The sequence below is a fragment of the Aotus nancymaae genome, unplaced genomic scaffold (genome assembly GCF_030222135.1).
Source record: "Aotus nancymaae isolate 86718 unplaced genomic scaffold, 86718_ANA_hifiasm-v0.15.2.pri h1tg000007l, whole genome shotgun sequence".
Classification (NCBI taxonomy): domain Eukaryota; kingdom Metazoa; phylum Chordata; class Mammalia; order Primates; family Aotidae; genus Aotus; species Aotus nancymaae.
In genome coordinates, this window is record NW_026988418.1 from 27,359,965 (window position 1) to 27,383,299 (window position 23,335).

General features: G+C 40.3%; 1 protein-coding gene across 1 annotated transcript; it reads left to right on the forward strand.

The window, feature by feature from the left end:
• The first annotated feature begins 14,177 nt into the window (after window positions 1–14,177).
• Window positions 14,178–19,811, forward strand: LOC135273409 (inactive tyrosine-protein kinase transmembrane receptor ROR1). The gene has a single exon (XM_064372438.1). It carries the CDS (start codon window positions 15,778–15,780, stop codon window positions 17,164–17,166), a length of 1,389 nt encoding a protein of 462 aa, XP_064228508.1. The 5' UTR covers window positions 14,178–15,777; the 3' UTR covers window positions 17,167–19,811.
• Window positions 19,812–23,335: the final 3,524 nt, after the last annotated feature.

Genomic DNA, 23,335 nt, shown 5'->3' on the forward strand with positions numbered 1-23,335 from the left:
TTTCCTGGAAAAAGCACAAAGGACTTTGTAGACCTTAAAGAAAATTCCTAAATGTAAACAGAAAATCTCTAAAACTGCTTTGGAAGGCCACTGACACATAAATATTACATGTACCTATAAAATCTAAAAGGAAAGGACACACATAAGAAAGAAAAAAAGTCCTGAAAACAAACACTCCACCAGAGCAAAATCAAAGGAATATTTGGAGGCGAGGATGAAAAAGGAGTGAAGGATAGAAACCGGTCTGCCCTAGCCGCCTTCTTATTTCCCCTTGGCCAATTCAAAAGTCAGAGACTCCCGGGTTCTTATTTATCCAAATGAACATGCCCTTCAGGGTTTAAACTCTCTGCTTCCATCTCTCTTCACTTGCTGAGCTGCTAAAATTCTCCTGAGTGTTTGGATTGAGAAGAAGAGGTTCCTGTGGGAGATTAGAAACCGATACCCTTGAGAAAGGACAATAGGGAGCTGCCGACAGACTGGCTGATGGGGCCCGGCTTGGGTCCCCAGAGAGGTAGGACAGTGCAGTTGGAAGTAAAAGCCTTTGATGAGCCATGAGTTTTTTTCTGATCTGTAGGCAAAGGAAACCAGTGGACCAGAGAGGCATCTGAAAACTGAACAGGAAGATGGAGATGGTCTGGCTCCCCTGCCAAATGCTCTGTGGCTCTAAGAAGCCATCTAGCCTTTTGCAGTTCAATTTTCTCAGCTGTTCATAAGAAGTAGACTGTGTTTAGTAGACTGTTTATTTTCCTGTTATTTTGTTTAGCCAAATATTTGAAGCCATTCAATCCTCTGATGAGTACTGTAGTGATGCCTGAACTAAGCAGGATTTTCTATACTGCATTACAAATTTTGCAATCTGAATGAGGTGTTTTTTTTTATTTTAGTACTGCAGAAATTGAACCTTCTCAGAGGAGCCTGGAAACTCTAAATTTCTCTCTCTGTTTCTTTTCCTTTGCTTTTCCTTCCTTTGCCCCTACATCCCCTGCCAGGTGTGACTCTGGCAAACAGCATTCTGTAAACTTGCTTGAGTAAGGGAAAGAAGCTGTGGCATGTGCTACTGTGGGAGCAGGGAGGGGGCACAGTCTCCCCTTAAAGGACAGGATGGGCCCCATTCAGCCAGGCCTCCTGGCTCCTCACCTACCAGGAGAATAGTCAGGCAGAGAGGTTAAAAGATAGAGGAGTCTGGTGGGGTGTGGTGGCTCACACCTATAATCCTAGCATTTGGGGAGGCCAAGATGGACAGATCGCTTGAGCCCAGGAGTTTAAGACCAGCCTGGGCAACATGGGGAAACCTCATCTCTACAAACAAACACACATACACTCACACAATTAGCCAGGCATGATGGTGCACCCCTGTACTCTGAGCTACCCGGGAGGCTGAGGTGGTAGGATTACTTGTGCCTGGAAAGTTGAGGCTGCAGTGAGCTGAGCTCATGTCACTGCACTCCAGCCTAGGTGACAGAGTGAGACCCTATCTCAAAAAAGGAAAAAAAGATGGAAGAGTCTGAGAATGGGGGTGAGGAAGAGTCAAGGCAGTCCAGGAGTGGGAGATGCAGCCAAAACCTGGATGGCCCCCATGGGTCAAACTCCTGCAGCTCCTGGCTGATGTAAGGAACATTGCAAGGGAAAGCAGCACTGGCCCAGCTCTCCAAAGCTGATGGCTCTATTTTACTTCTCAGTTTACCCTCATCTCTTGCCAGCTTCTCTGCTTTTTCACTTCCAGACAATTGGTCTCTCCGTTTTTCTTTCCAGCCAAAGTAGTTGCTGAATATACTGAAATGGGATTACATTCTCTGGGCCTGTCCCTTTTGCCAGCAACATGCTTCCATCTAAAAGCCCTGCTGTAGTCTGGCTTCCCTTTTTAATTCTCTGTTGTTACCGATTGTCACCACACTTCATGCTAAAATATCCTCAATAACTTTTCCACTCACTGCTTAAAGCCATTGTCTCACAACACTTCTGAGCTCACCATTCTATTAACATAGGTCTCTTGGGAATCACCAGTGATGTTATTTAATACAGTGACCTTTGCCAAGTCTTCATCCCCTTTAATTTCTCTGGAGCCTTTGATATTCTTAACCACTATCTTGAATTTTTTTTTTCCATTGGCTTTCCTCCTATGTCCTTCCCATACTTCCTCACTAGTTCTTTTAATTCCCTTAATGGGAGCATCCTCTGACATCCATCAGTCCTCTTTTCCCTCTCATTCTCTGGCGCTGATTTCATCCTCTGGCATTGCTCTAGCTCCCCCTTGAGTATAATGATTTCTCAACCTGGAGGGACCAATGTCAAGTTATAAAATTCTTGCCACCAAAATCCTGCCACCCAGAAGTCCATACTATCTGGGTCTAACTTACCTTTCCAGCCATGCTTTTCTCTTAGTTTATTTCAGGAAGGTCGTCTGATACACTTCAAAGAGCCAGAGGGTAGCGGCAAAGAGATATGATTACAAATCTTGGCTCCACTGTCAACTGGCCACAAGATCTTAAGCAAATAACTAACTTCTGTGAATCTTTAATTTTCTCATCTATAAAGCAAGGATAAGAATAGTACTTAAAAGGGATATATTTTACAGTTCGAGATAGTGTGTCTGGTACCTCACAGGTACTTAAGAGCTAGAAATTACTATTATTGTTGTTAAACTGATGAGTACAGGTCTTTTTTTTAACTTCTATTTTTAGTTAAGGGGTACAAGTGCAGGTTTGTTACGTCGGCAAACTTGTGTCATGGGCGTTTGTGGTACAGATTATTTCATCACCCAGGTATTAAGCCTAGTACTCACGAGCTATATTTGCTGATCCTCTCCTTCCTCACAACCTCCACCCTCTGAAAGGCCCCAGAGTGTGTTGTTCCCCTCTGTATGTCTATGAGAACAACATTTAGCTCTCACTTAAATATTAGAGCATGTGGTACTTGGTTTTCTGTTCCTGTGTTACTTTGCTAAAGATAATATTCTCCAGCTCCATCCATGTCCCTCCAAAGACGTGATCTCATTCTTTTTTATGTCCACATAGTATTCTATGGAGTATATTATATGTACCACATTTTCTTTATCCAGTCTTTCATTGATGGGCATTTAGGTTGATTCCATGTCTTTGCTATTGTGAATAGTGCTGCAGTGAACATACATGTGCATGTGTCCTTATAATAGAATGATTTCTATTCCTTTGGGTATATACTCAGGATTTAAATTGCTGGATGAAATGGTATTTGTGTCTTTAGGTCTTTGAGGACTAGCCACACTGTCTTCCACAATGGCTGAACTAATTTATACTCCTACAAACAGTGTATAAGCATTCCTTTTTCTCTGCAACCTCACTAGCATCTGTTGTTTTTTGACCTTTTAATAATGGCCATTCTGGCTGGTGTGAGGCAGTATCTCATTGTGGTTTTGATTTGCATTTCTCAAATAATTAGTGATATTGAGCTTTTTTTCATATGTTTGTTGGCCACATGTATGTCTTCTTTTGAAAAGTGTCTGTTCATGTCCTTTACCTACCTTTTTATAGGGTTGTTTTCTTCTTATAAATTTATTTAAGTTCCATATACATGCTGGATATTAGACCTTTGTCGGATGCATAGTTTGCAAAATTTTTCTCCCATTCTGTAGGTTTTCTGTTACTCTGTTGATAGTTTCTTTTGCTGTCCAGAAACTCCTTAGTTTAATTAGATCTCATTTGTCAAATTTTGCTCTTATTGTGATTGCTTTTGGTGTCTTCATCATGAAATCTTTGCCTATGCCTATGTCCTTCATGGTATCACTTACATTGTCTTCCAGGATTTTTATAATTTTGGATTTTCCTTTTTCTTTATTTTTGAGATGGAGTCTCGCTTTGTCACCCAGGCTACGGTACAGTGGAGCAATCTCAGCTCACTGCAACCTCCACCTCCTGGGTTTAAGCAATTCTCATGCTTCAGCCTCCCAAGTAGCTGGGACTACAGGTGTGTGCCATCACGCCTGGCTAATTTTTGTCTTTTTTTGTAGAGATGAGGTTTCACCATGTTTCCAAGGCTGGTCTCAAACTCCTGGCCTCAAGTGATCCACCTGCCTCAGCCTCCCAAACTGCCGGAATGACAGGCATGAACCACTGGGGTTTTACATTTAAGTCTCTAATTCATCTTGAATTAATTTTTCTACATGGTGTAAGGAAAGGATCCAGTTTCAATCTTCTGCATAAAGCTAGCCGGTTATCCCAGAACCATTTATTTTAATAGGGAATCCTTTCTCCATTGCTTGCTTTTTGTCAGGTTTGTCAAAGGACAGGTAGTTGTAGGTGTGCAATCTTATTTCTGGGTTCTCTATTCTGTTCCATTGGTCTGTGTGTCTGTTTCTGCACCAGTACCATACTCTTGGTTACTATAGCCCTGTAGTATAGTTTGAAGTCAGGTACCATGATGCCTCCAAGCTTTGTTCTTTTTCCTTAGGATTGCCTTGGCTATTGGGCTCTTTTTTGGTTCCATATGAATTTTTAAATAGTTTTCTCTAGTTCTGTGAAGAATATCAATGGTAGTTGAATAGGAATAACATTTAATCTGTAAATTGATTTGGGCAGCATGGCCATTTTAATGATATTGATTCTTCCTATCCATGAGCATGTAATGTTTTTTCATTTGTTTGTGTCATCTCTGATTTCTTTGAGCAGTGGTTTAACTACAGATCTTTTAATGAGGCAAATGCTACACATACATAGGATACTGTGGGTTGGGAGGAGGCTATAGGATCCAGAAATGCACAACATTAACTGGGGTGAGGACACAGGCAAGAGAACCTCAGCAAAGATGACAGAGGCAGCTCTTTGGACAGCTCTTGTATTCCTTGCATCCATCCTGTTAGCATACATTCTCCTGCTCCACACCCTGCTTACACCCTGGATAAATTCCATCAGGGTGGAGAAGGTCTGATAGTGAGGGCTGCGAGGCTGTTCAGTACATAACCTCAGCTTAAACCAATGTCTATAGAAACTCTACTTCTGGGAAAAACAAGTATTATAAATGAATATATTATAAATTGGCATCATAAATGGACTAAAGTACTTCATTATCTCAATACAATCTTTATAATAACCCTTTGAAGTAAGTACTAAGTCTGATATTTAGGGGGAAAAAATCTGAGACTTCAGATTCAGAGTTGGCCCAAAGTCATACAATTCTTAAGTGACAGCCAAAACTTGAACCCAGGTCTTCTCAGGTGCAGAGCCCAGTGCTTTTCTATTTCCCTCTACTGCCTTTATTTTCAGGCTGACTGAAATATATGAGCTCTATATATATGAGCTCAAGTTATGAGCATGGGATGGCTCAAGCTGACATTACAATTACTGGCATCTGTTCTGTCTATTTCCAGGCAGAATAGAACCTCTCCCATTGGCATTATAAAGTAACTCCACCACAGAATCAACCCTGCTCACCACCAAACATTAAGCTAATTATCAGAAAGTTACATTATAAAGAAAAGAAATGCTTCTGAAGTTAAATCACTTCCAGAGAAGTGCAGCTGAACTCTGAGCAAATGTGGCAAAATACTGGTTGAAACTCCCTCTAGAATTTGATTGCATAAGCCAGAAGGCACTTAGTTCAGCTGTAGTCTTTGAAAATGTCCATAACCTCCCAAAACAAAATGGCTGTGGCCTCTAAGCTTTTAAAATGTAATCATTTCCATTTATGAGTAGAGTCAATTGTTTCACAATTCTAACACTGTTTACCTAAGAACCAGTAAAATGCACAAGAAAGGAAAATAGGTTTTGGAGTCAAGCAGATCCATGTCAACAGCCAAGTCCAGGTACTAAGAAATCTCACAGTCATATCCTCTCCAGGGCTCTTGTGCCCAATTCAGGCAGAGGTTGCCACGGACAGGTTTTGTTCATTTATCCCAGCCAACCAGTAGAGACAGCTGCGCATCAACAGAGTGAGGTCTAACTAAAAAACCAGAGAGCTCTTATACCTTGAGCATTTTACTTTTACATCAATGGTCCTCATGCTTTTAAAATGTAGAGTCCTCTGAGGATCAGATGGAAACTCTGCCTCTTCTTCCCAGAAAGCACTGCAACTCTGGTGTTAGACATACTTGGATTTGAATCTTGGCATCACCACTTAATAGTTGTGCTTCTTTAGGCAAGCTACTTAACCACTGAATGCCTTAATGTCTTTATCTATAAAATAGGATAGTCCTAATATGAATCTCACAGGACTGTGATGAGGATTAAATGGGTTGATGCATTAAGCACTTATGTCAGAGAGCAGACAAGGGAGTGTAGTGTAGTCATTAGCGAGGCAGGCTCTGGTGTCTGAATTGACCACCTACCAGCTGTGAGACCACTTAACTGACCTATTCTTTGGTTTTTCCATCTGAAACATAGGTATGAATCATAGTTACCAATCTCATGGGCTTGGTGTGAGGATGAAAGGAGCTAATATGTGTAAAGTACTTACAGCCTAACATACAAGCATTCAAAAAATCATAGCCATTATTAAGATCTCAGTGTCTGGTGCATGGCAGATATTTAATACATGGTAGGTGTTACTAAATTCAGATTACAGATATCTAGGATAGGAGTCATATCTTCTCTCTTCATGGTTCTTTTGGGTCCCTCATGTAGTAGTCTGTATGCATACAGTATATTATGTATACAGTATCAATTGACTGACTGATGCAACCAGCTATTAAAATGTATCCTAAATGATTGGCTCTAATTGAAACGAAAGGAAACTGGTGATCTAGCCCAAGCTATAGAAAGATATATCAAAACCTTGAATCATGAATTTCACTAAGATAGCAGCCATACAGTATATAACCCTAATAAATGCTGGCTAATGGTACTTGTATTTTTCTCTACCTGACATTTCCAAAGCATCTTTTCAAGCAGTGTATTGTTTTCTCTCACTCAGGTAAGTTTTAATTGCCCAACCAGTTTCTTCAGACACACTGTGGTCATTCATCATGCAGAGAGAAGGGACCCAGATCACTAAGGATCCAGACTTGACTGATCCGGAAAACTACATCTATTTAGTCCAAGGCCTCTCAAAGTGAGGCCTCTAGGCCAGAAGTCTCATCAACTGAGAACTGTCAGAAATGGGCAATCTCAGACCCATACAGGAACTCTGGAGGTAGAGCCCAGCAATTTGTGTTTTAACAAGTCCTCCAGGTGGCACTGAGGCCTGCTCTGATGTAGACTATGCTGGTCAGTACTTGAGATTCAGGAAGCAAGTCAGCCCACAGGGAATACAGATCTCAGAGAAAACTATGCTTCCAAAGAGAAAAAGGACCTGAGATAGCCCTTCTATTATCAAAAATACTCCTCTAATTTCAATAGGGCTAGGGTCTGTCATGGTTCCTCTGATGGGGCATATTAGTCTGTTTTCACACTGCTGATAAAGACATACTCGAGCCAGGCGCAGTGGCTCACGCCTGTAATCCCAGCACTTTGGGAGGCCGAGGCGGGTGGATCACGAGGTCAAGAGATCGAGACCATCATGGTCAACATGGTGAAACCCCGTCTCTACTTAAAATACAAAAAATATTAGCTGAGCATGGTGGCGCGTGCCTGTAATCCCAGCTACTCAGGAGGCTGATGCAGGAGAATTGCCTGAACCCAGGAGGCAGAGGTTGCGATGAGCTGAGATCAGGCCATTGCACTCCAGCCTGGGTAACAAGACTGAAACTCTGTCTCAAAAAAAAAAAAAAGACATACTCGAGACTGGGAAGAAAAAGAGGTGGAACTGGGACTTACAGTTCCATATGGCTGAGGAGGCCTCACAATCATGGCAGAAGGCAAGAAGGAGCAAGTCACATCTTACATGGATGTCAGTTGGCAAAGAGAGAGCTTGTGCAGGGAAACTCCCCCTTATAGAACCATCAGATCTTATGAGATTTATTCACTATCATGAGAACAGCATGGGAAAGACCTGCCCCCATAATTCAATAACCTCCCACTGGATCCCTGCCACAACACATGGGAATTCAAGATGAGATTTGGGTGGGGACACAGCCAAACATATCATTCCACCTTTGGCCCCTTTCAAATCTCATGTCCTTACATTTCAAAACCAATCATGCCCTCCCAGCAGTCCCCCAAAGTCTCAACTCATTTCAGTATTAATGCAAAAGTCCACAGTCCACAGTCTCATCCAAGACAAGGCAAGTCCTTTCTGCCTATGAGCCAGTAAAATCAAAAGCAAGTTAGTTACTTCTCAGATACAATGGGGGCATAAGCATTGGATAAATACAGCCATTCCAAATGGGAGAAATTGGCCAAAACAAAGGGGCTATAGGCCCCATGCAAGTCTGAAATCTAGCAGGGTAATCAAATCTTAAAGCTCCAAAATGATCTCCTTTGACTTCATGTCTCACATCCAGGTCATCCTGATAGAAGAGTTGCATCAGATACCTCTGCCCCTGTGGCTTTGCAGGGTATAGTCCGCCTCCTGTGTTCACAGGCTGGTGTTGAGTGTCTGAGGTTTTTTCCAGGCTCACAGTGCAAGCTGTTGGGGGATCTACCATTCTGGGGTCTGGAGGACAGTGGCCTTCTTCTCACATCTCCACTAGGCAGTGCCCCAGTAGGGACTTGGTATGGGGGCTCTGACCCCACATTTCCCTTCCATACTTCCCTAACAAACAGAGGTTCTCCATGAGGGCCCTGCCCCTGCAGCAAACTTCTCCCTGGGCATCCAGGCATTTCCATACAGCCTCTGAAATCTAGGAGAGATTCTCAAACCTCAATTCTTCTGCACACCCACAGGCTCAACACCACATGGAAGCTACCAAGGCTTGGGACTTCCACCTTATGAAACCACAGCATGAGCTGTACCTTGGCCCTTTTTAGTCACAGCTGGAGTGGCTGGGACACAAGGCACCAATTCCCTAGACTGCACACAGCAGAGGGACCCTGGGCCCAGCCCATGAAACCATTCTTTTCCTCCGAAACCTCTGGGCTTGTGATGGGAGGGGCTGCCATGAAGACCTCTGACATGCCTTGGAGTCATTTTCCCCATTGTCTTGGTGATTAACATTTGGCTCCTGGCTACTTATGCAAATTTCAGCAGCCAGCTTGAATTTCTCTTCAGAAATTGGGATTTTATTTTCTATTGCATTGTCAGGCTGCAAACTTTCCAAACTTTTATGCTTTGTTTTCCTTTTAAAACTGAATGCCTTTAACAGCACCCAACTCACATCTTTAATACTTTGCTGCTTAGACATTCCTTCTGCCATACACTCTAAGTCTTATCTCTCAAGTTCAAAGTTCCACAGATTTCTAGGGCAGGGGCAAAATGCTGCCAGTCTCTTTGCTAAAACATAACAATAGTCACCTTTGCTTCAGTTCCCAACAAGCTCCTCATCTCCATCTGAGACCACCTCAGCCTGGATTTCATTGTCCATATCATCATCAGCATTTTGGTCAAAGCCATTCAACAAGTCTCTAGGGAGTTCCAAACCTTCCTACATTTTCCTGTCTTCTTCTAAGCCCTCCAAACTGTTCCAACCTCTGCCTGTTACCCAGTTCCAAAATCACTTCCACATTTTTGGGTATCTTTTCAGCAGCATCCCACTCTACTGGTAACAATTTACTATATTAGTCCATTTTCACACTGCTGATAAAGACACCCCTGAGACTGGGAAGAAAAAGAGGTTTAATGGACTTACAGTTCCACATGACTGGGGAGGCCTCACAATCATGGCAGAAGGCCAGGAGGAGCAAGTCACATCTTACATGGATGTCAGTTGGCAAAGAGAGAGCTTGTGCAGGGAAACTCCCCCTTATAGAACCATCAGATCTCATGAGACTTATTCACTATCATGAGAACAGCATGGGAAAAATCTACCCCCATGACTCAATTATCTCCCACCAGGTCCCTCCCACAACACGTGGGAATTCAAGATGGGATTTGAGTGGGGACGCAGCCAAACCATATCATGGAGCAAGCACAAATACCATGTGAAACCTGCTATTCTTCTGTAGACACCTGGATCTAACTAGAATCAGCTTCAAAAGAATAGCATAGATTTGAAAAAGAGCAGCAGTCAGCCTTGGGACATTAGAACATGTGGAGTGAACTGACCTTGAGTGACAGGGACCACAGGGGGACATCTGGGGCTGACTTTTGAATGTGGGTCCTGTTTCAGCACTTACTGTTGTTAAAGCCCCCTTTCTGTCCCACAGAACCACCCTGGGCTCGATTCCCTCCACCCTAATGTAGCTCTGTTCTTTATCTGTGTGTCTACTTCAAGTTGGACTCAAAAGTAGAGCAATCATATGACATTATGTTGGAGGCAAAAAGTGACAGCAGGCTTCATGTTGCATACAAATGTTGGTGGCCATCACAAAATCCTATGGTAATCACTTTCATAAGTGAGCAGGAAATAGCAAGTTAGTAGTAGGCTGCTTCACCCAGAGTCATTTCAAATATATTGTCACCTAAGGCATAACTTCCCAAAGATGGAAGGAAATAAAACCACTGAGTCTGCCCTCCTTATTCATCTACAGCCACCAAAGTAATTACAGTTTTTAAAAACTCTACTCACGGTTCATTGCTTTCATATCTAAAGTTAAGAGATCTAAAAGATCCCCCACATCCCCACTTAACAGTCATCACTAAGGTGAAAAAAGGCACCAGTATCAGCGAGGTCTCTCTTATCAGCAGTTTAGACAGTACTACAGTTTTCCCATCTGACTCACATCTAAAATGTTTTTCCTTCATTTTCCTTCTGTAAAACTCTAATACCATTGCTTTTCAAAAATTTCTAAAGAAAGAAACATCTTGGAACAATGTATCAACTTTTATTTTATATAATAATTTTATATAATTTTTTAAAGGCAGATGTGTGTTTACTTTGAGAAGTAAAAATGTTAACATTGAAACTGAAAGCCTGTTTCAGTTTTAAGATACTTAATTGCCTTACAGCATATAATAAACCGAGGCCATCTTGTCCTTCAACTAATGGAGGGAGTGATAAAGAGATAGGAGCCCAGGACCCTATTCATTCCAGTTTTCCTTTGTACTTGGTTTACTTTGGCACCATGCCTCATGTGTATTTTACACTTCTTTACATTTTGTACATCCCTGTATGACAAATACTTGTCAAACAAAAACTAAACAGATTTATAACCCCTTAACTTGAAATGAGCCAAAATTGAACTGCCAAAACTTTATGACTTCATTTTCTTTCATAGTTTTCCACTACATTCGTTCAAACAGACAAACCCCACTTGAGGTCAAGCAGAGGTCATTTCACTTTCATTACTAAAATATAATTTACAATATGCCAGACCTAAACAAGTTTAGCCTAAAGGGTTTGTATAATGTAAACCATCTGTTCCTCAACAATACAGCTAATTTCCTGCCGTCACTGTACAGTCTACTGACTGCTTCTTTAAGGGTTTTTATGATTTTTTAACTAGTTCAGGATTTATGTAAAATTTGAAAATGAGTCTATAGTTAGGACTCATTTGTACCAAGTAACTTGAGCACCTTAAAAATGCAAATCATTGTGGAAATTGTTCCCCTGAAACCAAGCTAGGAGCATTTTTTTCTGGGCATTTCTTTGCTGGGCTGCACAGGTGTCTGAAGGGAAGATTTTTGTGGACTTTGCCATTTTAGATGCTTTCCATGCTTTTTTGCAAAGCAAGCCCCCCAAATTTAGTTTTCAGTAGCTCTAGTAAATGATTCCTTGGAGAAGACTTGGGATTATATGCTATATGGCCCACTGGGTATTGGTGAGATAGGACAAGATATACTTTGGGGTAAAATCTACTTTCTTTCATGTGTGAACAGGGAGAAAAAACAATTATAATCCTATAGAGTGACCACATACTGAAGGCCAACCCCCTAACCCTGCAAAGTGGCAGGCCTCAGGCTGAGCCTCCAGAGACATTCGGCTTCAAGCTGAGATTGCTGGCCAGCAGGCTTCTCTGGTTTCAAACAGAATGCTGTGGCCCCACACAGAGAGCCTTGGAGTTGCAAGTGGCTCTTTCTGCTCTCCTAAATGTTCTTGATACTTTCTTTAGCTCCTTTCTCCATCTGTAAAATGGCAACAGTAAGAGTGCTTTTTCCAAAGGCAAATATATGAGAACACATTTGCTTACCTCAGTGGAGGGGAATGCAGCTAGCCTTCTTAGCCATGAAGCCCCAAGGCCATTGTGTAGTGCTGGTGCCAAGGTCTTGTCCACTTCTTCCTCTTTTCCCACCTCCAGAAGTTTGGCTGGCTTGCTTCCTTTTTCCATCTGCTACCATCCACTGTTCCACATGAGTTCTTGTTGCGTTCACCTTCATTCACGTCTCAGAGGAGCCAGCCACAGGCCACTCAACTTCTCACCCACCCTCAAGCTCCAAAACAAATTATCTGTCATTTTTAAAGGATGATTTTTTTTTTAACTAACAACTACAGGAGAACAGAGAAAGATTAACAAGAAGAAATTTAAACACTCTGGAACTACTTAAGGCTTAAACAGATCTAAATCATTTGCATTACTTTACTTCCTGGATGACTTTCCTAATAAGGATAATAAGAATGATTTAAAGAGCACTTATTAGGTAGGAATTACTTTCATATATCGTTGTATTTAATCCCTGCTGCAACAGTGCAAGATAGTATATTATTTCATAGATATGGAAACAGGTTCAGAAAAGTTAAGAAATTCACCCAAGGTCGGTGATTAATATATAAGACCTATCCCACAAGATCATGGTGTTAAATAAGTTAATATTTGCTAAGTGCTTAGAACAGTATCTGGCACAAAGTTCTATGTAAGTATTAACTATTATTAATAGAAAGCAGTGGATTCAAAATGCAAACCCAGATTTATAGGAGTCCAAAGCTCATTTGGTTTGAATTACACCATACTGCCTATGGATTCGTTTCAAGCAGTGAGGGAGGAGAGGATATTGGGTTTCTAACTCCTCATTATACCAGTCTAATATTCCATGAGTTTACTTCCTAATTCCCATTTTCCACAAAGAAGTTTTAGTACTCAGTCCCTTAACCTCTATCTCCAAGAGCCAAAAGGTCTTGTTTAGGTCAAAAAGTAAGTGATATCTACTATGCCATTCAAGGGACCTTCACCTAAAATGGATTTATTTACATCATTAGGAAAAGTTCTGATGGAAATCCCCAATCTTAACAGCATGCAGGAAAAATTCACCTTGGGTTACTCTTGCCAGCAAAAGTAAAATCATCCGAGTGCTACAAGACAAAAAAGGAGTATTGGTTCAACTGGTTACCTTTCTCATCACTCACACCTTGCCCTCTCAAAGGAGTTCCACTAGCTCCCATGAGAATGTAGACCCTGAAAGCAAAAGGAAAAATGGTGGATGGATTTGTAATTGCAAAAGATATTTTCTAATTCAGTGAGATGGGATGATTCACCTGTTTTTTTTTTAATTTAATTATTTAATTTTGAGCATTGGTAATATATTCACCTGGTTCAAAAATTTTAAAGCATAAAGAAGCATGAAGTATAAAATCACTTACCTCTGCCCCCTTTTTCCTAGTTTCTACTTCCATACCCCCAATAATCACTGCTCTCTGTTTCCCAAGTATCCTTTCATAGTTTCTTTATGTTTATACAAAGAAATATATTTCACATGTTCTTTTTCTCCTTCTCTCTTACACAAAAGCAGCACCCAACATTAACTGTTCTGTTGCTTTTTATTTTTAGCTGAGCAAAAGAATGTTGCAGACCTTTCCATACCAGTACATAGAAAACATCCTCATTCTTTTTTACAAATGTAAAATATTCTATTTACTAGCTCCACCATAATTGATTTAATGTGTTCTCTGTGGGGACATGGAGGTCATTTATAATCTTTTGCTATTACAAACAATACTATATTGAATAGAACTAGATCAATAAGCTTTAATTTACTGAAAGTTTAAAGCAACACATTACCATTACTTTCAGCACAAGTAAATTTTCTAAAATGCATTTCCAAATATAGACCTCAGAAAAATCAGCTTTGATGAACAAATAAGACCAATTTATAATGAGACAGATTATTTGCATAGAAGAATTAATGTTCCAAAATCCCCCATCCAAATGTGTCCTTTTAAGTGGGTATTTTGCTGCAAGTTTATTTACACTTACAATTAGGTTAGTGGGCATTTTGCCCTGGAAAATATCAGCCTAGAACAAATCTAATCATCATGAATTCTAAATTAATAGGGTTTGGATAAGAGAATTATTTTTTTTTTACCAAATTTTCTAAACTGTTGTTTTAAACTCTGTACAGAGAACTCTGGATTTCATATATATTTCAACATTGTCAGTTTCAATTAGAATTTTCAGGGTAGTATTCTTTTAAAACAAAATAAGAATTTGAAGGATGGGGATTATTTGAAAAATCAGTTTTATGTAAAATGCATTGTTTTTATTTCTCACAAATGAAACATCAGACTAAATTTGAGGTAAATTTTAAAATAGTAAAAATATGACATTATAGACATTTGCTTGCCAAGATCAAATGTCATGATTCAATACTTATTTTTGTTGCGAGCTAGATGCCTTTACCTGTGTGTGTTAAGGTCAAGTAATAAACAACCTACTTGCTTAGCCCTGGGAATATACATTGGTATGAAGGGCAGTGCTTCCAATAAGATTTCCCTTGAAATCTGGTTGTGAGGACAAAACGCATGCATAAAAAGGACAGAAACATCACGTTGATAATAATAACAACAAGTTAAATTGAACTTAGCATGGACCAAACGTAGGTCTGAGTACTTTATAAACATTAACTCATAGGTCTGAGTACTTTACAAATATTAACTCATTAAAAATTTGCAATAACATGGTGAGTACAATTATTATCATCCCGTTTTATAGAGGAAGGAATTGAGGCACAAAGTTAAATGTTGTATCCGGGGTCACACAGCTGGTAAGTGGAGAAGGTAGGATTCCAATTCAGACCGTCTGGCTATAGAGGCCACGTGTGTAATCAGCCACTACACTGCTTTGTGTCTGTGGCGGCATTCACAGTAAAGGCAAAAGAGTCTAGCAAAGAAATGACCGTAGTGGTCAGGCAAGGTTTTGGGGGAAGTGGGGCCTGAAACAGGCTTTTTAGAAAAGAAAGGATTTCAGACCTTCCCATCTCTATAGTGAGTACTTTAGAAGGACAATCTTTTGTTTTGGTTTCTCTGACTTTTAGCACAATAAATATTCTAAGAATGACAGAATATTGGAGGAACAAAAGTATTGGGCAAGAATGTAAATGGTTTCAGGAGTGGACATTGAGTAAACCTATTTAACTACAGTGATGCTATCACATAGAGAAGTAGAAAGAGATCATGTCAGGAAAGCGAGTTAGGACCAGATTACGAATGCTCTAAGTACCAGGCTGTAGCCTCTGCAGTAGTGCTTCTGACACTCTAATCTTCACAGAAATCACAGGGGTCTTGTTAAATGCACATGCTGATTCAGTAGGTCTGAGATGGACCCAAGAGTCTGCATTTGCAGTAAGTTTGGGTGATGCTGGTGGTGCTGGTCCTCAGACCACAGTTTGAATATCAAGACTCTAGGCAGCAGCAAGAAACCATTTTGGGGCTGAGTTGAGGGAAAGGGTTAGGGGAGTGATGGAAAGTTGCCTATGGCACCTCCTCTGAGTTGCAGCCAACAATTTGAAGGACATATAGACCTACAATATTTTATTTAATTTATTTATAGAACCTTTTTCTATATGCCCCATCCCTCCTTTCCGATGTGAAGCTGTCTTGCCTGAAGAAATGTTTTAAACCACCTACTCCTCTCTTTCATACAGAGCAAGGCTAAAGAGCTGCCTCTTTCTGCTGTACGTTTTATGGAAGAACTGGGAGAGTGCGCCTTTGGAAAAATCTATAAAGGCCATCTCTACCTCCCAGGCATGGACCATGCTCAGCTGGTTGCTATCAAGACCTTGAAAGACTATAACAACCCCCAGCAATGGACAGAATTTCAACAAGAAGCCTCCCTAATGGCAGAACTGCACCACCCCAATATCGTCTGCCTTCTAGGTGCCGTCACTCAGGAACAACCTGTGTGCATGCTTTTTGAGTATATGAATCAGGGAGATCTCCATGAGTTTCTCATCATGCGATCCCCACACTCTGACGTTGGCTGCAGCAGTGATGAAGACGGGACTGTGAAGTCCAGCCTGGACCATGGAGATTTTCTGCACATTGCAATTCAGATTGCAGCCGGCATGGAATACCTGTCTAGTCACTTCTTTGTCCACAAGGACCTTGCAGCTCGCAATATTTTAATTGGAGAGCAGCTTCATGTAAAGATTTCAGACTTGGGGCTTTCCAGAGAAATTTACTCCGCTGATTACTACAGGGTCCAGAGTAAGTCCTTGCTGCCCATTCGCTGGATGCCCCCTGAAGCCATCATGTATGGCAAATTCTCTTCTGATTCAGATATCTGGTCCTTTGGGGTTGTCTTGTGGGAGATTTTCAGTTTTGGACTCCAGCCGTATTATGGATTCAGTAACCAGGAAGTGATTGAGATGGTGAGAAAACGGCAGCTCTTACCATGCTCTGAAGACTGCCCACCCAGAATGTACAGCCTCATGACAGAGTGCTGGAATGAGATTCCTTCCAGGAGACCAAGATTTAAAGATATTCACGTCCGGCTTCGGTCCTGGGAGGGACTCTCAAGTCACACCAGCTCTACTACTCCTTCTGGGGGAAATGCCACCACACAGACAACCTCCCTCAGTGCCAGCCCAGTGAGTAATCTCAGTAACCCCAGATATCCTAATTACATGTTTCCAAGCCAGGGTATTACACCACAGGGCCAGATTGCTGGTTTCATCGGCCCGCCAATACCTCAGAACCAGCGATTCATTCCCATCAATGGATACCCAATACCTCCCGGATATGCAGCGTTTCCAGCTGCCCACTATCAGCCAACAGGTCCTCCCAGAGTGATTCAGCACTGCCCGCCTCCCAAGAGTCGGTCCCCAAGCAGTGCCAGTGGGTCGACTAGCACTGGCCATGTGACTAGCTTGCCCTCATCAGGATCCAATCAGGAAGCAAATATTCCTTTACTACCACACATGTCGATTCCCAATCATCCTGGTGGAATGGGTATCACCGTTTTTGGCAACAAATCTCAAAAACCCTACAAAATTGACTCAAAGCAACCGTCTTTGCTAGGAGACTCCAATATTCATGGACACACCGAATCTATTATTTCTGCAGAACTGTAAAATGTAAATGTGGTATACAGGACAAACTAGACAGCCGTAGAAAAGATTTCTATTCAAATGTTTTTATTAAAGTAAGGTTCTCATTTAGCAGACATCACAACAAGTATCTTCTGTGAAGTTTGACTGTGTCTTACCAAGCAGGACAGACACTAGCCAGAAAACAAAAAATGAAAACATTGTGGGATATGCACTCCATTGGAGTGCATGACATGGCATTGGGACTGGAACATGTGGTTTCAAGTACTGAAAACTGCAAACCAGTGAAGAGGAAAAGAACCTTGTGATTAAATGTAACACCAAAAGTCAAATGGTGCTTTGTGTTTTAGCCTTCAGTCACCACAACTGGTCTCTCCCCCAAATGTATATATACCATAGCATTTGTCTACCTGCTGTCTTTTCTTCAGGACAGATATTCAGGAATTATATTGATTCAGTTAAGACTGCGTGCATGTTCTTATGGAAATGATGTTCAGAATCAATGAAGAAGCTTCAGGCCAAATTTGAAACCCTGGAGGGAAATGAGCCATAACACAAGTATCACGAACCCTGAAGCCTTCTATGTCGTTGGGCTTCTTTGGGAAGGTGTAGAGTGTGCCTTTTTGTGAATCCTTCTGTGATCATGAGGATCTTTCCCACAGTTTCTCACAGCATATTTACACAGCCCTTGAATTAACACAGGGCATCAGACCATAAGAAGGCTAGATGTGGATGCTAGAATTGATTGTTGGTTGATAGTTCACTTTGCTGGATTAGGAATGAGGCGCCAAAGGAAGCACAGGCAGGAAAATGGCCCCACAGCCTAGATCAGCATCTGTGGGATCCCATGGGGACAGCCCCCAAAGGAGTTTTCTGGAACCAGTAACACTGAAAAATAAGTGTGTGGTTACAGATGAGCACAATCACCCCTTGTAACTCCCTGTTTACAAGTTGTCTGAAGCATTGGGGTGCTTATGGTCAATGGACTCTAGGGAAGTAGGAAACTCCATCATGATACCAATGTCTAGTAATTTTAGTTTCTCTCCCTTTTTTTCTGTGCTGGAAATGTTCACAGATTTGATTCCAGCCCCAAGAATTATAACAATTTATTCATACAGTTAGTTGGAATCCAAAGGCAATGAATTCTATTTTGCAAAATATAATGGTCTTCCTACAAAACAAGTACTGAGTTCTCATTTCAAAAGTTACCAAAAAACTGAATTCTTTAACTAGCAAACAGAAACAACATGATCATTTTTGCCTTAGTGGGATGTTTCACATGTGCATCTCATGGCATTTACCTGCCAACCATCTTTGCCAAGTTTAAAATTCTTATGGGTTTCAAGTTCTATATAGAAAGTAATTTTATTTTTGATTTTTCTCTTGTTAAAAAAAAAAAACTTCTAAGAACAATGTCTCAAAGTTTCATTTTTATTTTAATGGTATAGGAGACTTGTAAAAGGACTTACAGGATATAAAAGTAATTCCTGGAAATGATATTTGATGAGGAGAATATAAGGTAATTAAAAACACATTGATGTTTTCATTTTTTTAATACAACTAGCATGAGAAATCAAGGAAATATGTCTACCAAAATGCATTGCAATTTTCCCAAACCTGAGTCTTCAGATAACAAACATGAACTTACAGGTACTGTGAACTCAAAGAATTGGCTATATTCAGATTTCTGGAGATAAATTAAGGCATATTTTTATGGCATAAATAAGCTGATTCAGAAGTTACATTTCTTAACTTTAGGTCGAGGAGAATATTTGTATCCTTTTGTTGCTATGCAACTGTTTAATATGAAACTTCAAACCACAATTTTGTAGATCATATGACAATCAGTTGTTTTCCAAGAATATTTATTATTTTAAGAACACAATTTCAGTGAATCTGAGTTTTTCTAGTAGGAGTCCCTTAAAGGGAAATTAGCATTCCATGAGCCAGTAAAATACCTACTCTGGTAAAACATTATTATGGTTAAAAAGTAAATTCAAGTTAGTTTTTTATAAAGAACTATAACATTTATTTTAAACATTTTATAATAACTGAAAACATTAAGGTGAGCAAATGAAATTTCAAAACCACTTGTAATAATGTATTTTATAATCACACTGTGATACTATACAACACAGTCTCTTTTGTATTAAAATAGTATTTTTTTCACAAACTGAAAAGTATCTTTTCCTTTGTTGACAATGTTTTGTAAGATGACTTTATTTTCAGATCTTTTTCTCTTTTTTTTGCACAAAACTATGCTTAAGGTTTGTGTCACAGAAGTGAAAATATATCTTTGCATTTTTATATCTGGTCTGTTTTTCTTGTTTCCTTTGTTTTTAACTTGATATAGATTTTCTTCAAATATATAATGGCAATTTTCAGATATCTCACCCTACCATATCTTTCCTTATCTTCACTGCATGCATTTAATCACTGTATTACTTAATGTTTGATTTGTTATTATGGGCATTTCAAATAGAGAAGCATTGAATTGTAATGACAAAAAGGCTATTTTATATTAAGGATGTATGCATTTGTATGTCACACACCAGAGATGATATTAAACACTGATTATTTTATGCTGCTGTTTATTAAAAATGTTTACTATAAAATATTTCCTGAATATTGCTGTCATAGAGGTATTTGGGAAATTTTAAAATTCACATTTCATAGAAAGAGGAATCACAATTCCTATTTGTTATTTCATTAAAATGTTTTTTTATTTTTTTTTCAGTAGGCTTTTAAAACAGACTTGGGCATTCTTTTGCTAACAACCATAGGTGGAGAGGTGAATCCTAGTGATTTCATAACTGAATACTATCCACCTATATATGGTAAGCTTTGAATTTTTAAAATCAAAATAATATATTGAATAGTTACAACCAATGAAATGTAAAAAAAATTTGATTTTAAGAATACAGTTGCCTCATTTTCTGTCTTGATGTTTCCACATAACCTTAGATATCAAAAGTCACCTCTTTGGACTCTAAAGAAAAAGAGTCTATGTGCATCTTATCATGTCCAACTTAGCTTCCTACCATACTGATAAAATAGATGTGGCCATTTAATTGTCACAGCTTATCTTTATGACCTTATTTTCCCAAAAGAAAGAGTTCCCCACCTGGCAATTAATACACACGGTCAAGGAAAATGAATACCATTATGAAAGTTCAAAGAACTTGTCCATTTCTCCTATTTAAAACAGAAAGAAGTACAATAAAACTTTCAGTGCCTTATCCATCTGTTTTAGGTACAGCCCTTGTCACCACCTCAAAAATCAAACTCAATAAAGCAATCCCTTCACATGGCAGTGAGATCTGTGTCAGGCTGGGTTTCTCCCTCTCACTTGAATTCCTCAGCCTGCCCTTCACTCCCATTTCCTTCTTGTGTCTCCCACACTCTTGATTCTCCCACCATCTCCAATCCCTTCAACACTGAGATTCCCTTAATTCTCTAATCATCAACATCTGCAAACTCCTAGCATCACCTTCCCATAATGCCTACTACAATACTGAATAGAGGAACTCCTTTATCTACCCATCTTCAAAGATGATTACCTAGCCCAGTAGTTCTCAAAGTGTGGATCCCAGGCAAAGAAACAGCAGCACCCTGGAACTGGTTAGAAATACAAATTATCGGCTGGGCACGGTGGCTCACTCCTGTAATCCCAATACTTTGGGAGGCCAAGGCAGGCAGATCATGAAGTCGAGAGATCGAAACCACCCTGGCCAACATGGTGAAACCCCATCTCTACTAAAAGAATACAAAAATTAGCTGAGTGTGGTGGGGCGCACCTGTAGTCCCAGCTATCCGGGAGGCTGAAGCAGGAGAATTGCTTAAACCTGGGAGGCAGAGGTTGCAGTGAGCTGAGATCATGCCACTGAACTCCAGCCTGGTGACAGAGCGAGACTCCATCTCAAAAAAATAAATGAATAGGAAAGAAATGCAAATTATCAAGCCCCGTTTTGAAGTACTAAATCAAGGTGCTAGGGGTGAAGCTCATCCTCTTAATTTAGACAGCATTTTTTTTAGCCAATAGCTCAAATGCTAAAGAGGAAATTCTGGGGGTGAGACCCAGAAATTTGAGTTTTAACAAGCACTCACGTGATTCTGATATACTCTAAAGATCAAGAACTGATCTAATTTAAAGTCATGGGGGTGGGAGATCATTACATTCTTAGTAATGTGTATATAAGCATTTAATAACATTTTAGCCCTTTTATTCCCCTTCAAAGAAAATCAAGTTTTGTTTTACTTTAAAATTCAGCGCTAAAAGCTGTTTGTGTAAGCCATTTGATAATTAGCTATATTTTTTGAAGTTGTTCCCTTGGATAGAAAACTGACAACATCTAGTCTTTGTGATGAAGATACTCCTCATCCAGTTCACCTGAGACCTAAATTCTTGGATAGTGGCCACGTTTTCCTTCATATGGACAAGTTCAGAGAAGCTGGTCTCTTAGTACACGGTTTTTTGACCCTCGAACTGATGATTAGCAAAAAAAAATGCCTTCTATGTTGCAACTTAACTAAGTTAAGGTCAAGGATAGGCTCGTCTTTGGGAGGAGGGACAGGCCCAGCCCTAGTAAGCATCAAGCAGGAAGCTGCTGCAGGGGCTCCCTCCCTCCCTTGCACTTCCTGTGATGCCCTGACCCAGCTGGCTGGATACAGACACCTGTGGCTTGTTCTGTTTTCCTTGGCCAGCTGCAGTCCATCATCATCAGTCCCTGGCTGGCCATGAGTGCTCCTCTGCTCCGGCTTTGCTCTCCTCTGCCTTTAAAGGGCTGAAAGCTCTGAGGAAAGACAGAAAGAGGGATCCAAGGGAGGTGCTGGGGTGCAGTTCCTACTCTTCTTAACTTCTACACCAGTAGCTCTAATGCTAAAGAGGAAGTGCTGGATTAGAGGAGAAGGAACAAGGGAGCACACACAAGAAAGGGTTTTTGCAGCCAAAATATGACTGCACTGAAGTTTGTTACCATAAATGCCAACAGTATTAGGACACTGTTAGTTCAAGAAAGGGAGAGCCTTACAAGCCATCAGAGCACTCAAGGTCAATGTAGTCCTCTGGGAAATTAGGCTGGGAAGGCTGAAAAATAGAGACATATAGAGGGAGAAGATCTGCTGATGTATTTATGACTAGTTAAATCTTAAGCATGTATGAATTGTTTACTCACAAACGAGTACCATAACAGTTGCTGACCGGGCTTGGCAAGATACCTTCCCAAATGACTGTGTTAGTAAATACAGTCATGCGTCACTTAGCAAAGGGGATGCATTCTGAGAAATGTCCTTAGGTGATTTTGTCACTGTGCAAACATTACAGTGTACAATTACACACACTTAGATGGTACAGCCTACTACACACCTAGGCTATATAGAGTATGGCCTCCTGCTCCCAAGCTACAAACCTGTACAGCATGTTATGGTACTGAATACTGTAGGCAGTTGTAATACAATGGCAAGTATTTGTGAATCTAAGCACTTATGAATGGAGCTTGTCAGACTGGAAGTTGCTCTGGGTGAGTCAGTGAGTGGTGAGTGAATGTGAAGGCCTAGGACATTATTGTACACTGCTGTCAACTTTATAAACACTGTACATTTAAATTGCGCTAAATTTATTTAAAAATTCTTCAATCATAAATTAAGCTTTTTATTTATGAACTTCTTATTTTTTAACTTTCTGACTCTTGTAATAACACTTAGCTTCAAACACGTACAGCTGTGCAAAAATATTTTCTTTATATCTTTATATGCTTCTTTCTATTTTTAATTTTTTAAATTTACTTTTTAAACTTTTTTGTTAAAGACTGAGACACAAACAGACACTAGCCTAGGCCTGCACAGGATTGGGATCATCAGTACACCGTCTTCCACCCCCACATCTTGTCCCACCGGAAGGTCTTCCGGGACAACAGCACACATGGAGCCGTCATCTCCTATGACAGCAGTGCCTTCTGGAATACCTCCCGAAGGATCTGCCTGAGGCCGTTTACAGTTAACTTTTTTTTAGTAAGTAGAAGGAGTACAATATAAAATAACAATCAAAAGTATAGTACAGCAAGTACATAAGCTACTAACATAGTTGTTAATTTTCAAGTATTATGTACTGTACATAATTGGATGTGCTATACTTTCATGCGACTGGCAGCACAGTACATTTGTTTACACCAGCATCACCACAAACGTGAGTAAG